Source organism: Doryrhamphus excisus, linkage group LG9 (assembly GCF_037039965.1).
Source record: "Doryrhamphus excisus strain RoL-2023G ecotype Guam linkage group LG9, RoL_Dexc_Guam_v1.1, whole genome shotgun sequence".
Taxonomy (NCBI): Eukaryota; Metazoa; Chordata; class Actinopteri; order Syngnathiformes; family Syngnathidae; genus Doryrhamphus; species Doryrhamphus excisus.
The window spans coordinates 17022959-17040684 of record NC_136365.1 but is presented as its reverse complement, the minus strand read 5'-3'; the positions used below and the strand labels follow the sequence as shown (position 1 = coordinate 17040684).

General features: G+C 41.0%; 2 protein-coding genes across 3 annotated transcripts in view; one reads left to right on the top strand and one right to left on the bottom strand.

Annotated features, from left to right (window-relative positions):
* The window catches only part of sgms2a (sphingomyelin synthase 2a), a 54650-nt gene extending 41829 nt beyond the window's left edge, over window positions 1–12821 (bottom strand). Inside the window, exon 1 of the mRNA XM_078793518.1 lies at window positions 12740–12821. The gene's annotated coding sequence lies outside the window, so the exon portion shown is untranslated. The remainder of the gene's footprint in view (window positions 1–12739) is intronic.
* On the top strand, window positions 857–14518 carry dkk2 (dickkopf WNT signaling pathway inhibitor 2). Of its 2 annotated transcripts, none has more exons than XM_058070868.2 (4): window positions 857–1351; window positions 11319–11469; window positions 11550–11681; window positions 13792–14518. In XM_058070868.2, exons 1-4 carry the CDS (start codon window positions 1133–1135, stop codon window positions 14040–14042), a joined length of 753 nt encoding a protein of 250 aa, XP_057926851.2. In that variant the 5' UTR covers window positions 857–1132; the 3' UTR covers window positions 14043–14518. The 2 variants fall into 2 exon arrangements, with proteins under 2 accessions (XP_057926851.2, XP_057926842.2); XM_058070859.2 differs by having other exon boundaries at window positions 860–1351; window positions 11316–11469.
* Window positions 14519–17726: the final 3208 nt, after the last annotated feature.

Below are 17726 nucleotides of genomic sequence, written 5' to 3'. Positions count from 1 at the left end.
AAAAATACATTTTTATTATAGTTTTACATGCAGAAAAGATTGTTAGAATAGTTGTTTGTTGTTTTATTTATTATTAAAGGTAAATATTGCTGGCACTCACAACTTCTTTTAGCCCCGTGGTGGGTTATTTAGCAGTTATACTGGGAAACTGGGTACTCGATTTTACAGAACAATACAGTACAAGGCAAATAGAATAGTTACTTTAGGGCAATGTTGTGCAATAACTAAACAGTGTATAGAAACAGAGGCAAAATATTGGTGAAAATTTTGGGCAAAAACTGAGGTGTGGGAAAAAAAAACAGCGATTTAGGCACAAACGTCTCTCAAAGTAAAAAAAAAAAGCCAAAACATTCAGTCCTTTGATCCTGGCTGATTTGTGATCTCATAAACAACATCATTTTCCACTGTTTTGTATGGCATTGGATTTTTTTTTTTTTGGATCTGATCAGCTGTGCCTAACTTCCGACCACCTACGTGGCCATTCTGTGTTAGAACGACCTAACAGAAACTGCGAGATGGTCACACTGCAGCAATGCGTTCTGCATTTTCTATTCAATTTTACAACACGGTGACTCTCCAGAAGTCCACTTAACTTGCAGTTAATTAAAAGGGGGAATAAAACACCCCTCATACAAAGCGCTTTTAGAGCAACTTAACCCTGATGTTCCATTTCCTGTGCTGCAGTAAAAAAAAAAATGCGTGGTGAGGGTCAAGGGCCCAGTTAAAGTACACAGTGTATAATTTTTTATAGTTTGTTCCCAGAGGGGCTGCTGGTGCCAGCCGGGCTCCAGACAGCATAGACTACATAGACAGAGATCACTTTCAGTCCTTTTTGTGTCAGTCTTTGTGAATGGGGGCGGAGGAAGAGTGTTCTTTTAGGATGCTATAAAGAGAAGATGTGCTCACTCACTCACTCAGTCAGCACTCACACACACACACAGGCAGAGTGGAACTTCATTCGCGATTCCGCATTTTTTAACTACCCTGCTCTTTTACACAAAAACTCCACAAATGCTCACATTTTTGCTTGCTGTGTGATCTTGCGGGAGAACAAACACAATCATCGGCACAAAGCTTTACACACTTTGCCAACACTTTTTCCTTCCAATTGGGGCTTTTTAAATTCCAAAGGATGCTGGTCTCCACTTGGAATAAATGCTGGCTGTTGCTGCTCCTCGCCACCGCTGTGCGGATGGGGACGTGCCAGGTACCGGAGGGGCGCCCTAAGCTTAACTCTATCAAACCGGTTCTACTTGCAGCGGAGGAGATAGAGGTGCCCACTGCAGCTGCCTCCAACCGCACGGCCACTGCGCACGCAAGCACCGGCAAGAAGCACAGCATCTTTGCACAGGTAATGACCTCATTATGGATGATTTATACATTTATGAACTAATTTTTAACCTGCAATACAAGACTTGCATCCGATATTGTGATTTTTGCAAAGATAATGTCCTTTATTTAACATTTTGCATCATTTCAGGAGACAAACCATATCTCATTAGTAGGCAAAGTACCACAGCAATAATAAACATTATGGTTAAATTAATACTTGCATTAACTATAATATCTAAAAGTGGACATTTTTGATTGAGTCTACCCAATTTTCATAAACTTTTCATTAAACTTCCACAAAATTTAGTACAACAGCATATTGTTGTCATACTTTGAAGGTAAAGACAGCGACACACAGTAGGTCCGACTATATAGATTTACAGTGTGAAGACTCTAAAACTGTGTGTTGAAGACCAACACTGATTGATTGATGATGGAGAAAGTGAGTAAGGTTGCAGAAGGGATTTCAGGGATTTTGTGGGGGGAAATAGTGACAATATTCCTTTATTGAGTGATACTTGGAAACTGAATAGAAAATAAAAATGCTACTTAATTTCCGTAAAATACATAAAAATCCATCTTTAAAGTAATGTGAGAATCTCTGAATGTTCTGAACTCCTCTTTCTATGCCAGTGTCTGAATTGAGCCTAAATAACAATGGTGCAACTTCCCATAGCTTTAACATGTAGTGCTTCTTTAGATACAAGAAAATGCTGCAGGCCGTCTATATGTAAAGTTAATGTTAATTATTCCCGTTAATCCCTCTGGGAAAGTGTTGAAACAAATCAAAATACAGGTTAAGCATAGTCCTGTTTGTACGTAGCAGTGTTTTTAAGTGGCAGCAGTTTAACATTAAAAGAGACTACCCTTTTCTGTGCATGGTTATCCCCTGGCTCCCCTCCTCATAAAGCCTAATTGCCTTTCAGACGCGACGCCACTGTGTGCACTTCCACAATAAATCATTAATGGCAGCAGAAATGTGAGAAAAAGTTAACACCAACGGCCCCCACACTCCTGCGTTTACTTGTCGGGACGTTTTAACGTCATTCGAATGATTCCTCGCTGGGATTATGGGATTGTGACATCGGGGATATCATTTTACCCACAATCTAATCCATACTTGCAGTTATCAGTCCATGCTGTTTCAACTCGTGAGTGACATCATGTACTTCCCCAAAAAGGAGGATGTTCGTCAGTAAATTATGGGGAAAAGAGAGGAGGGGAACATGACAAAAACTGTGCTTCATCTTCCCAAAATATGTCAAATAAACTACAATGGGGATTGAGTTGAATACATGTAATGTTTCATGCTCAGTAGTTCAACTGGCGGCACATAAGTTCGGTTTAAAATTTGGGAATGATTAACATTTTTTTGCAACAGAGTTCAAAAACCGCAAACCACTCATGTTAAATAGAGGAGTATTTTTGCAGTCGATCCAGCAGAATGCTCCTTCCATATCGAGGACGGTGACTGTCATTTTTGCAGTAGGTACTTAAAAACAAACATCTTTGACTAGCAGTAGGGACTTAAACAGCAAATCAAGCGTTTGCGATAACTTGAAATGAGTCTTTTACAATGCTGGAATTTTGGCCCACTTATCTTTGCAGAATTATTATAATTCAGCCACATTGGAGGGTTTACAGCAAAGCAATAAGATTCATTTTGCTTTTATTCAGCCATTCAGAGGTGGACTTCCTGCTGTGTTTTGGATCATTGTCCTGCTACAGAACCCAAGTTGGTTTCAGCTTGTCACAACGCACATTGTTCTTTAGGATGTTTTGGTAGACGCCAGTATTCATGGTTCACTTTATCACAGCAAGTCTTCCAGGTCCTGAAGCAGCAAAACAGCCCCAGACCATCACACTACCACCACCATATTTTACTGTTGGTATGATGTTCTTTTTCTGAAATGCGGCGTTACTATATAAACACACCTTCCAATAAGTTTAACTTTTGGTAATGGGGAACAAAAAGATGTTTTTTGTGCCTTAATGTTCTTTTTGTTCAGCAGTAGTTTTGGTCTTGTTACACTGCCATGCAGGCCATTTTTGCCCAGTGTCTTTTTATGGTAAAGTCATGAACACTGACCTTAACTGAGGCAAGTGAGTACTGCAGTTCTTTGAATGTTGTAATTTGTGTAGCATTACCTTTTTGGTAGTGGTCGGAGGCTTATGAGCGTGGCAGGCGTGTGTGTGGTGAAGCTAGTTGCTACAATCGGAGCAACAATGTAAATAATAATAATAACAATGTTGCTGTAACTTGGTTAATAAGCGCGTCAGATTATATGTAAATTGAGTGTTGTTGACGCTTTCTGGAGTGTTTTCGGATGGCTATATAACAGTTTGCCATTGCGTGCATTCTTAGTACTGTCTTTTTTTAGCTGTTTTTATAGCTTTATAATGCACAGAAAAGAGAACGTCTCACATAAGGACTGTGGATGATGGGCAAAGTTCCAAAAAAAGTGCAGTTTTCCTTTAAAAAACAGCAGACCTGCCATAAGAAGAATTTTTGACTTTTTCTAGGACATACTTCAGAAGACTTGCCATATAAAGGATCTTTGGCTAGAATTTTTGCAGTTGGTCCTTAAAAGCAGCAGAACCCTCCGTCATGTAGAAAATAATTTGATTTGCATTTTTGGAGTAGGTACTTAAAACAGCCGACCTGGCATGTAGAGAATCTTTGGGGGAATTTTTTTTGAAGCTGTGGTGATGGGCTGCATGGGAGATGGACTGCCGTTACTGTGTCATGCATGCTATTTAAATTTACTGTCCGTAACCTCAACATTAGGGTCGTTTTCACAGGCTTAAACATGAAAAGCATTCATTTAAATACCTTTCTCTTAGTCTTTTCTTCCTGTCCTTATCTGTCAAGTGGTAACAGGGTAGACAGGCAATTCTGGTGACTGTTTGCCAAAAGAAAGCGTAGTGAAACGTAGGGCTCATCCAGTTAACATTTGCTATCAAACATTACAAATACTGTATAGAATAAATAAAAATGACATGCAAAAGACTGGTACAAGTGAACGCATAATTATTGTTATAGATATAGGCATCTTAACGCTGACATAGTTTATCTGTAATCGGGATAATATCATATCATCAACAAAAAGTGACCCACACTACCTTTGTGATCGCCATAATGGCCACCTTGATATAGCACTACTATAGCATAAAGTAGGACCACACTGTATTACAAACCATACAAAATTGTTAATCCTCTCATTGAAATGACAAAAGAAGCAAATGGGTTAAGAAAGAAGCTGACCATCAAGGACTTCACCTTGTAAAGAGGGGTCCTGGTGTATGTACAGTATGTACGTATGTCTGCCTACTTTCCAGAAATACTGCCCTCCTGTGGGGGATCAGTAGAAAAACATGTCCAGTACAATTAAATGGGAAGCGTTGACCCCCCAAAAAGCATGCTCGGTTCATTCTAAAGCCTCTTAATGAGCGTGCAAAGGTAAAGAGTTAAATAAAAGGCGACAGTGCATACATCAGATGACAGATGTGTCCTTTTTTTTAACCTGTTTTTGATTTATTCCGCTCATAAATGGCTCTCAGTGTTAAGGGATGCTGAGGTCCAGTCATGTTAAGTCACATGATTTGGCCCAGGCCCAGCTGTGGCTTCAACTTTACAACTGTGGAAAACCTCCTGGTAGCAAAAACACTCACACAGTATGTGTGTGTGCATACGTAGCTGCTGTCATAAATGCCATTATACGCCATCCACACTTGGACATGCCTCATTTTTACTGGTGGCAGACTGGTGGTCTGTATAGCAAAGCGCGCTACATATTATCACGGCGGCCGAGGGACAAGCAGTCGTTCAAATTTGAGGTCTGGCAGGCTTGTGTGAGGTTTTCATGTTCTAGTCACTAAACGTAGAAGAGAAGAGCAGCTTTTGAAAATAATTTCTGGCTATGACAAGTTGCTTTCAGCACTTTGCAGCGCCATCAAACATGTCAGAGGCTGTGCTGCGGACAGCTGAAATGTTCATATTTTTCATATATTTAACACACATTCTTAACTGTTATACATGTGAATAAATAACGCAAACAAAACAACTGCAAAATTGGTGTTGCATCAACTACTTCATGATAGTTGATACACAATTGTGTTGTTGTTAGACTTATTGTGAACTGTGGCATCACTACTGTGAATGATAATACATGTAATGTGGAAGTGGCAGTGCACAAGGCAGGATTGGAACCTACATTAAGCTGTGTTCCAGCGTAATTTGCTCACAATGTGTGTTGTTGGTTTTCATCAAAGTTCAACATCTGCTGCTTTGTTAATGTCCAAGAAGAAGTCATAGTAAGTCTACATTTGATAAAAGCTACTTAAGATTTGTCCGAACAAAACAGGATCGCTGCATATGACTTCCATCAAAACGTGATAGTAGAGCCTATGTTAGAAATTCACTACTTCCCGGAACTGTAGTTCTTTTAGCGTAAACATAAAAGCTAATCTACCGCAATCTGCAATCTATTTTACATGTCTCGTTACATAACTACACAACATAAATGATTAGTAGTAGCAGCTACAACTGCTGTCATTATTCTAACTAATAATTTCGACATTTTGTTTAAATTTGGACAGATCACTGTCAAATATATTGTATGTCAGATTGTATACAACAAGTCTGTACTTTAATATGATGTAGTGGCTGAAGCCAAAGCAGTCATGTCAGTTTTTGGCCAGCTTTAGAGAACTTGTAAACTTTAGTCTCGCTCTATAAAAAGTTACAAAACAAAATAAAGCTTGACCCGGAGCCTTTGCTTGTGGGTGGCACAAAGGGAACGCTTTCCTTGTAGTCGTCACCATGCAGTGAGAACATCAGTCAGTGAGCTTTACCTTGATTTCATTCTGTGCGCGACTATCAACGAGGGTTTCGCCTACCCCCGCGCTCCAAAGAAACGACTGTTAAGTGATCCTAATGAGCTGTGAAGGGCAAGGAGAGGTGTGGCGGCTTGTTAGCGCCCATTAGTCAGTCTCCTGTCTCGCGGTCTTTCCAGTCTGCCGGTCCCTTGGGTGCCAGTAGGGCCCCAACCTGGAGCCAGTAGGGCCCTCCTCTTAATGAGAGAGGCAATCATAAATGTGATTTAAGACAACAAGTCAGTATGTCTGTGTACCTTAAAGGGGAACCATTATGCTCATTTTCCACGCTTTGTATTGAGTTGTGGACTCCTAGAGAGTAGCTACACACAATAACCCATACAGAACGCTTTCTAGAGCTTCCAGATTCTGCACCTCTTTCCATGGACTTCCTGCTTTCAAACCAAATGGCCTGTTTAATTTATATCGATACATCCCTCCTCTAGTTACCCCCACTTCGCTGTGATTGGTCACATTCTCTAGCACTCCTGAGGACTTCCGGATACATAGGTCCACGTTTACTGAGTGCAGGCAATCTGCAGCTCATATAAGGAAGTCCGAATCGATACACTTGGATATGCTGAAAAGTAGCTTGTTAGTTAGCCTGTTTAAAAGTAGCACTATTGGGTATACTCACGAAAATAATGGCTGTACACGGACTACTCCGAAGTATATCCAAGTTTACTAACGTAAGTCTGGTGGGAAACTGCACCCCCATGCCACTGACTGAGTGTTTTTCCCAGCAAAGTTCCGTTGAGCTATACAGTGGAATGATGTTTTGCTAGTAAATAGGGGTTCAGTAAATCTCTATGAGACATTGCTGATCCCGCAGCACGAGTGCAGCACGAGTCGAGGCCAATCGGGGGGCTTCCCTCATGCCGCTGCCTCTGTCTCCATCCTTATCGCCGCAGCCAGCATGTGGCAAGATGGCGTAAATAGCTCTCAGGGCCACTTCCTGTGCATGATCTAAAGGCTGCATGCGCTTTTATGTGTCCAGGAAAAATAAGGGAGCGACAGATGACTGAGATGCATCCCAATTGAGTTGCCTTGAAAGTAGCGAATGAGGCTTTTAAAAATATGGCAAGATAAGGGCAGATAATCACATTGGAAGGAAGTGGGGGGGGGGGGGGGGGGGCTTGAATCATCAGCATATTTCAAAGACTTGGCCTGCAGTTTGGGCTGTGATGGAAGAGGTGTGGCACCATTTTTCTTGCACACTCACCAAAGCCACTGTAATGGATCCAAGCCTGCTGACTGACCAGAGAGACAGATTAAGATATGTGCTGCGATGAAGTATTAGCAGGTGTTCACCTCCATTTGTCTTCATATTGAAATAACAGCATATTTTTCACGTCCTCCACCATATTTACCACCTTAGATTAGATAACGCAGCAATTTATTAATAAAAAACATGGCATGATACCACACGTATGACTTAAGTAGCTTATTTCCAAAGGAAACAATTCCTAAAATTACCCCTTTTTTCAGCAAACAAAATATTAGCATAGCCTGAGTAGCTGCAGTTAGCATATTAGCACGAGCTAGTTAAGTATTACAAGATGAACATATCATTGTTATGCGTTTACAAAGACACGTGTGCCATTATTCTGTGTGCTAAAACAACACATTTTGGAGTGGCCTTTTATTGTGGCCAGTCTGTCTCATCAAGTTTTGCATATGTCATACCTGTTAGGTGGCTGAGGTGGTGAGGAATCAAGACAAATGTTCAGTGACATAGACTTAGACAGATTTGAGAACAATACTTGAGAGAGATTGCGATAGGCCTTTTGTGTACATAAAAACAGTTTTAGATCTTTGAGGTGAAGTCATGAAAAGTTGGACCAAAAAAAACATTTTGTTGAGTGTATTTGTTAAGTTGCTACTACACAAACTATCAAGTTTTTTGCCTGACTTTAATGTCAAAACCTACCAACATACCTACCCATCTACCCATCCATCCATCCATCACTAAGAGATCTAGCAGTTAGCAGTTTAGCATTAGCATGCTAATTGCTAAAAGAAAAACAATATTTAAAAATATAAAAATCATATTTTCCATCCTTATATCTCAAATCTGTCTATCGAGGTAGCATATGTTTGTAGTAGCAGCTAGGAAAGCTAGTGTGTGTTAGCTTGTGTAAACAGCCTCTTGTAATGAAAATCTTACAGTGCATTTCTCCTAAGTCGATGTTGTTGTTGTTTTAAGAAGTCGGATTCCTTACATGTGGTTTAGCCTCGCTTTGTTTTCGCTTACGCAAAATTTGACTTCAGACAAATTTCCAGTAAGAACGCGGTTTCGCTTTGTAAATAATCTGGCTCATTAGCGTGATTCGTCATTTGTCCTGAGTGTAACTTGTCGTTTTTGTTCTTTTTGGACGTCCAATAAAAAAATGACATGTATGAAACTGAAATCCATTAAGGTTGTGCGTCATCCAATATTTTATTAAGAATTTAATAAAGAAGGCTGATTATCTACATAGTAACCGCTTTAGCAAACAGCTAGCTTGACGCTGCCCATTGTTTGAATCTCTTCATGACTTTGCTTAAACACATATCAATCCTATTTCCTACAGATGCTTGAGGAAAATATGCTACAAACATTTTGGAAGTATCTTTGCTAAGCTAGGCTAGCTGTCGTCGCCGCTGTGATGGATGAAGTCTCAATTTAATATCCCCTTTCATTTCCTCGCACTCGTATCATTGCCTCCATGTGTTTGACTAACAACTTCCAACGCGTTGAAGTATTAGTATTGTTCGAGATGGATTGAAACATGTGGCGTACATTTACCTTTGGAATTATTCTTATTTTGAGTGACACAGCCTTGATGACCAGGAATACCCCTTTTCTTTAAAAGGAAGTTGGCAATTTGAAGTGGCACAGAATGATTTGGAAATTCCTTCAAGTTTGTTTTTAGTTCATGTTCACTTGTGGTGAACCGCACTGTATCCGATCTGTCAGTGTCAAATGTGGCGACAGTCCAAACATGTTGTTCTAATGTCGGAGAATCCAAAGTCATCATATCCTGCTGTGTCATCCTAGTTTTTTTTTTTTTTTGAATGGCTGCTGTGTTGCGCAAATGTCCTGACAAGTGCGTCCATCCGATGCAATACAAAAAGAGCCAAAAATCAAAGTGATCATCATCAAACGGAATAAAGATGTTACAGCTGCTTGACTGGAATGGAACGCCGTCTTGACCTGGAACCGATCCAGAGATTGGCGCTGCTCCAAATGAACTCCTCTCACTTGATTTGTGATACACATCATGTCTAAGTCCTTTGGCCTCGGTTCCAACATCACGTACACGTGTAAGGAATTATACCAAGACACCACTTCCTCTAAAGGCCTTTACTCAGGGCTCATTTTTAGGGTACATTTACTTAGTTGGTTTCCCCGTTAATCTGTCTTATCTTAGTGATTAATACGCAACAGGAAGCAAAACAGACCTTTGTGGATGACATTAATAACGATCTACAGGATAAGCGACTTAACATGCTGATCACTTACATGCTAAAACGTTTTCCGGTTTATTAGCTGTAGTTACGTTAACATTCTGTGGTTGAATGGTTCATTGGTCTGTTTACATAACATAGCATAGTTTGCAACCGTACCGAGACCATCACCTCTAGATGGTGAGGGTTCCTCAACCACCAAGGCCTGGTTCATATATGCAAAAAATACAAAGAAGTATCTTATACTTTGGCGTCACATCGAGGTCAAAGTTGGACGCCCGTAATTATGTCGCTCCTACTTGTTGTTTGTGTGTTCAGAAGTTTTCTTTTCAGATAAAAGTGAAAAGGAACTACTAGGGTTGTGAATAATAAACCGCTGCGACTGGATATCCGGTTTGACAAACGAAAGATTTGCCTGCACGACATCTACATACATTAATCTCAGAATCAAATCCAATAGTATCATTTGTACACTGCATCCAATCGAACGACAAAGGAATTGGGTAAAAATGTGAACCACACATCACGGATTGGGGTCTGCCGGTCTAGCACATCGATTCTCACACTGTGGTACACATCAACACTGGTGGTACATGGGTTCCATGTAGTATTATCCTATTTGGTATCTGACCATTGGGCCTTTGCGATGTCTCAAGCTCTTAGGCACAACAAGTAGACCATGTTTGGCAGAGTGAGTCACACAGACAATGTTTGTTTGGTTGGTTTTAGGATATGAGAACACTGTGGCTTGGGAGGTTCAAGGTATTGACAACTTGACAAACAATCTGTCTCTGCAATGACTTGAAAACATCATTGAAAACCATCCATACAGCCATCTACTTTCTATACCGCTTACACTCTTCAAGGTAACAATCTGGTAACATTCTCTGGACTATGAAGGTACATGAGTCAGCTAAGTGAGCCACTAGACTGTTCAAGTCCTAATGCCATGATCAATACTAGGGCGCAGCTAGTATTCTCGATTTTTTATAACCGAGGTTTTCATTCATTCATTCATTTTCGACTGCTTATCCTCACGTCTGTGAAGATACATGAGTCAACTATGTGAGCCACTAGACTGTTCAAGTCCTAATACCATGATCAATACTAGGGCTGCAGCGAGTATTCTCGATTTTTTATAACCGAGGTTTTCATTCATTCATTCATTCATTCATTCATTTTCTACTGCTGGAGCCTATCCCAGTTCTCTTCGGGCGAGAGGCGGGATACACCCTGGACTGGTGGCCAGCCAATCACAGGGCACATATAGACAAACAACCATTCACACTCACATTCATACTTATGGACAATTTGGAGTCGCCAATTAACCTAGCATGTTTTTGGAATGTGGGAGGAAACCGGAGTACCCGGAGAAAACCCACGCATGCACGGGGAGAACATGCAAACTCCACACAGAGATGGCCGAGGGTGGGATTGAACTCATGTCTCCTAGCTGTGAGGTCTGCGCGCTAACCACTCGACCACCGTGCAGCCCCGAGGTTTTCAAATGATCAGAATAATCGTTATTATCACTAATCAGTACCATCTCGTCAACTTTGGTCAAAAGTTGTGTTGAAAGTAACTGCTGTGTATGATGGAGTTTGCAAGAATAAATACAGTCTGAATGACGTGAATGTATGTCTTTTGTTTTTTGTCAGCAGGTGTATCCGTGCAGCAATGACAAGGAGTGCAGCGTGGGAAGTTATTGCCATAGTCCTCAGCAGACCCCTTCTCGCTGCCTGGCATGCCGCAGGAGGAAGAAGCGATGCCATCGAGACGCCATGTGCTGTCCCGGCAATCGCTGCAATAACTGTATGTCTCAGAAATGTAAAGAAAAAAAGGACAGGTTTGAGTACCTTTTTTAACGTCTGCTAATGCTCTTTCTTTACCAGATATTTGTGTTGCTATCTCTGAGAGCGTGATCTCGCCTCATATCTCCGCCTTGGATGAACACAACAAGCTCTCTGCTAAAGACCACAGCTGGAGGAAGAGTGGGAAAACACATGCCAAGCATTCTCTCAAAGGTACGACTTCATCTTTAAATGTAACCGCAGGAACGCCTTTCACATATTGCGTGTCAGCCTGTTTAAAATGGACATGCGTTGTACGATTCTAGACGTTTCAAATTACAACTCACACACGGCTGGAGCAAATTCCCTGTGACAGAAAGTCAAAGATAACTGGAGCACTCCATGTCTCCAAGGAAAAGCCACAAGCTATGTTGACAACTGCCTCACTCCTCATATTTAAATCCACGTGAAGCCAAAGTATAGGCTGCCGTGAAGAAACCGCAACCCCCAACGTTGTTTCTGCACTTAGTGAAGGTCATTAAAACGCAGACACAAAACACTGCACGACACCACATAATGCAAGCTTGTCAGAAAAGTAGCTAATAAATCGCATGTCACTAGACCCTTAGCCTTAAAGGGCGCAAGAAAAGAGCAGAGAAACAATTTTATGTGCTGCCAGTTTAGACATTTTCTAGCACAATTGCAATTTAAAAATGGTCTGTATGTTCTTTTCCAGGACCAAAAAGGTGCAGGTATGTTCCGAAATTGTTAAGTGAGCAAGAGCAGAACTTTTGAGGGTACCACCATCATACCCAAGTACATGTTTTACATTTAGTCTGCAGACTAAATCAAAACAGAGATGATCTCGCCCATACTGGAGACAATTGTCCGACATTGGACATTCTGACCAATACCAGCGCATCATAGCAAATTTAGGGATACATTCATTCATTCATTTTCTACCGCTTTTTCCTCACGAGGGTCGCGGGGGTGCTGGAGCCTATCCCAGCTGTCTTCGGGTGAGAGGCGGGGTACACCCAGGACGCCAGCCAATCACAGGGCACATATAGACAAACAACCATTCACACTCACATTCATACCTATGGACAATTTGGACAGTCGCCAATTAACCTAGCATGTTTTTGGAATGTGGGAGGAAACCGGAGTACCCAGGAAGAAGCCAACTGCTCTGTTGTTTTAATGTCACCTGCTTCAGAGGGGGGGGGGCACTTGTTGCAGGGACGGACAAATAGCTCCTGGACAATTTGGAAAGCACTGGGGGATCCACTGACCTGATTTGCTTGGTTTTTCCACGGTGTCCGACGAGGAACTAGACGTGCTGTCGTTGTACGGCTCCTTAAAGCGGCATTCTTTTTGTCTAGTTTTCCGCCGTTCTTTGAGAATCCGTAGTGTTTCCAAACATGGGATTTAAACGTTGCGGGTGGGTTGAATATAGAAACTTCCTCGCTGCTGCTTGCGTGAGAACGTCCATGCTGTTTTACTAGTAGTTTTAAGTGCCTCGCGGCTTCCGTCTGTATTCAATACAAAAGGCGAAATAATTATGGTGCATTCATTGCACCTGAGGACAGCATATGGGGTGAAGTTGAACATTAATAAAACGGCGCTTGCATCGGATTTTACCGATACCCACAAACGCATCGAAATGAAACTCGATTTCACCCGTCAATTGCATCCATACTAGCGGTGGGCAAAACCGTTCATTTCAGTGAACCGGATCATTCCGGTTCATTCAGTAAAAAGATCCGTTCATTTCGGTCAATTGGTGGTTAAGCCGGTGATCAGCCGTGTCGAGTCAGTCCGTTCATTCATGTTCACGTTCGTTCCGACTCAACAGCTCAACAACACGTGATGATTAGTGGTGTGCCGGTCATGAACGAACGGGCCAAAAGAACTAGTTCTTTTTTGTGAGGCGATTTCTCGGTCTCGGTCTTTCAGTCAGCTACCCCCATCCACCCAGCCAATCAAAAAAAAAGCATTTGCAACTGAACGAACTGAACGGGTGTTTTAGGGGCGGTGACCTTGTTCATTTCGTTCACAAAAAGAACTAGTTCTTTTGACCCGTTTGTTCATGACCGACACACCACTAATCCATACCCAGTGAATGAGCAGATGCACTCACATCTCGGCCATGCGAATCGATACAATGATCAATATTGATTATTACACCCTGAGTATAAACTGGCATCGTGCTGTATTACTTTCTGACCAAGAAAATGACAAGAAAACATACTTGAACCTTTTTTGACCTGGAAAAACAAAAAGTTACTTGGAGTGTAACCACAAACCACAACCGCTTAACTTCATCTCGTACCCCTTGTCACAGGTCATGAAGGTGACCCTTGCTTGCGTACCTCCGACTGTTCTGAGGGCTATTGCTGCGCCCGTCACTTCTGGACCAAAATCTGCAAGCCAGTGTTGCGACTGGGCGAGGTGTGCACTAAGCAGAGAAAGAAAGGCTCTCACAACTTGGAGATCTTCCAGCGCTGCGACTGTGCCAAGGGCCTCTCTTGCAAGGTGTGGAAAGATACCACCTCCTCATCCAAGTCCAGACTCCACATGTGCCAGAAGATCTGAAGACGCTGGAGTCTAGCCTTTATTACTTTTATTTGATTTATTTTTTCCCTTAAAGAAATGGCGTATAGACAGACAGAAGGGACTGTGTGGTGCCTTACTTCACCTCTATGCCAGCTTGTGCTGCTGTGGACTGAGTCCAGGCTGTGGAGAGACCACAGAGAAGCCACATTATTATTTTAATTACGATTACGACCGTCCAGTACATTCCTCATGATGCTGCAAAATTCATTTGCTTTTGAAATACTGTGTGAGAGGTTTTTCCATGCTGGGTTGTCTGAATATGTAAATGATCATGCACTACGCCACGCAGGACTATACCAACTGGTCCAAACTAAAAGGCTATTGTGGGTGAAACAAATTGAATAATGTCAACAAGAACAACGCAATAATATGCACTAGTTATTTGACTAAAATAAATATACGCCATCATTAGATTAGCTTTTTGCTACGCCTCAGCTGTGGACCCTCATCTTTAAAAATGTAATGTAATGAAACCCAAAATGTGCATACAATTTTTGGTTGATAGATTCCACCCTGAGGAACTCCACCTCAAGTTATGACCTTTCCACGCCTCCACTACACCATAGAAGGTCAATGCAAAGTAACTCATGACGAGAAAGAAGCGGAATTATTGGGAATAGTATCATATTTGGGAGACACAACATTGGCATAACAAATAAAAGATGGGTTGAGTGACAACATGTCCGCCGTCATCTGTCTCAACAGAGCAGCGCCATAAAAAAAGCATTTTTTTTTACATCAAGCTATGAGGTATATTGTAATTATTTTATTCATAAATGTTCCTATTGATGACAAACTTTAATTTCTTATAGTCGGGATATTATACACTCGTTTAAATAACAACCCACATGTTTTAAGTCAATAACGGCGTGTGGATAAATCTTTATTGACTTTCTTGATTTTCTATACCGCTTATCCTCACAAGGGTTGTGCTGGAGCCTATCCCAGCTGTCGTCAGGCGAGAGGCGGGGTACACCCTGGACTGGTCGCCAGCCAATCACAGGGCACATATACACAAACAACCTTACTAACATATAATTTCATGGCACCACACCTTTATTGCTAACTTTTCGGCCCCATTTTGTGCGTAGGCAAGCTTTATTTGTGAGGCCCCTGGACACTTCTGCAGTATTATACCCCACAATCATCATTTGGATAAAATTGCTGTTTTATAGTGTTTCTCATTACAACATTTTGTAAATACACTGCTAGAAATGACCAAAATAAACACCCGACCTTTAACCCTACATTGCCGTGTCGCCTTAGCGCCTTCAGACTTCTCTCGGATGAAGTGAAAGCAGTAGTCCCTATTTTTTAATTCACATATCCCTTTTCTTGTCATTTTGTAAGCATCTATAATATAGATAAGCTCTTATATTGTAAATAGAGTGGAAGTGATGATAATGTATTTAAGAAACAGTGTATATCATGTACATATAAGAAGATATAAAGCCTAAATGGCACCGTCAAATAATCTAGGTGAGTGAAGAGTGAAGGGATGAAATGGGGCTAAAACACACAGCGGACGTCTTAGACTGATTATATAGAGTACTTGGCAGGTGCATCATAAAGGACACAATAGACAGATACATTGTGTAAATGGTATTTACATGGTGTCCAATTAAATACTGTTTTATGTGAATAATTCTTATTGATTTGCTTTTTGCATAAATGCAGTGATGAAATAAAGAATGTATTTTGTATTAATGGACTGAGTATTGTTTTTAATCACTTTCTGCATAAACACTGAACTCAAAGATCCTCTATATGACAGAGTTGCTGTTTTTATGGATGTCGTGAAAACTGTTCTGGTGATTTTAGGAGTCTTGAGGGCTGGTCTGATGTCATTCATGGTTCGGTTTTAGACTTCAGGGGCCGCCAGTTGACTACCCCTGATTTACGACAATGGTATACGGAATATGAACATATTTTCCATATGTTCCCGAACATTTAACGAAACCGCTTTGTGTGTTTACATGGCCTGAAAAGTTTCACTCAAGATGTTTGATGTGGACATGAAGCACATCCAAATACTTCATGCGCAAGTTATGAATGAGACAAACAATTTCCACATCTGCACAACAGCTCACATGCATGCACGACTTCTTATCCGACCCAAATATAAAAATAAAATAAACACAATTTGACTAGCGGCCTCATTTGAATTTAAACACGCTTCCTGGCTCACCAAAAGTATGTTTTTGTGTTAATGACTTTCTAATGTGGCGATGCAAAACAAAGCACTGGAAGCTTTTGGGAGGAATAACAAGCCTGCACAAAATAACGTTGAAGGAGGAAAATATTTCAAAGAAAAGGAAATAACAGCAGAAAGAAATACACTTGATGGCTAACATCTTGTGTGCACGGAATATCAACAATGCGTGGACAAATCTGCTTCGTAGTCTGAACGAGGGCTGTCAAATATAAACCAAATATCCTTCAAAATTGACTTTCCAAAGTACCGAAGTTGTAACAGAAGCAGGAATTCTTTTTTTTTTTAAACTTTTACATTGAAACTGTAGCCACCAATGTGACTTTCAGTGCTATTGTGGCTCAATTGAGGCTCCAAAATAGTCAGATACGATCTGTAGCGTTTACAAAATAGGATTCAAACAACACAACACGTCAACACACGACACACAAAGTAAGCTAGCTACTGCACCATGTGTTCATACAAATAAATATGCACAATACCTACACCCGGGCTGCGTGGTGCACAAGTGGTTAGCGCACAGGCCACACAGCTAGGAGACCCGAGTTCGATTCCACCCTCGGCCATCTCTGTTTACATGTTTCATGCTAGGATAATTGGCGACTCCAAATTGTCCATAGGTATGAATGTGAGTGTGAATGGTTGTTTGTCTATATGTGCCCTGTGATTGGCTGGCCACCAGTCCAGGGTGTCTTCTTGCCTGAAGACAGCTGGGATAGGCTCCACCACCCCGGCAACCCTTGTGAGGATAAGCAATAGAAAATGAATGAACGAATGAATACCTACATTAAAAAAACATCCATATATTCCAGTCACAAGGTATGCCGGGTAACTTGTGGTATCCTTTCTCACAACATTTTGCCATGTTTGTCACATTTTTGCTTAATTGCTAAATAGTTAACTATATTGTTCATAGCTCATATAGTAGTTGTTGCAGCAGACTACCCAGCATGCCTTGCGGGTATTTGAAAATAACGTGTTAAGTTACGTGTTATGTTTAGCACATAGTTGGTGTTTATCACCCACTTTGTAGTCGCTCGTTTATGTGATGCGTTAAAGTGCTGTGGATGTGTTGTGTTTTTCGTTTTGTCCCACTGTGAGCAAATATGTTCTTCTGTTTGATGACAGCCAAAATGTTTAACACAATGTAGACTCTGATTCAAGAGGTTTGCCCTAAGTACCGATGTCGTCGATTGATGACCTGTTAAATGACGTTAGATCGACATATAAGCAGTAGAAAATGAATGAATGAATTGGATCATAGTTGGATCATAGAATCCAATATAGGATCCATAGGATCCAATATATGATCATAGGATCATAGGATTTTTTTATTGTTGTTGTCTTGCTAATAGCATTGGTTAAATGATTTTTACACTTCTCAGACGGTAAAGAATGTTCAAATGTTACTAAAAACATCTGTAACATCTGTAACAATGGTTACAATTTGT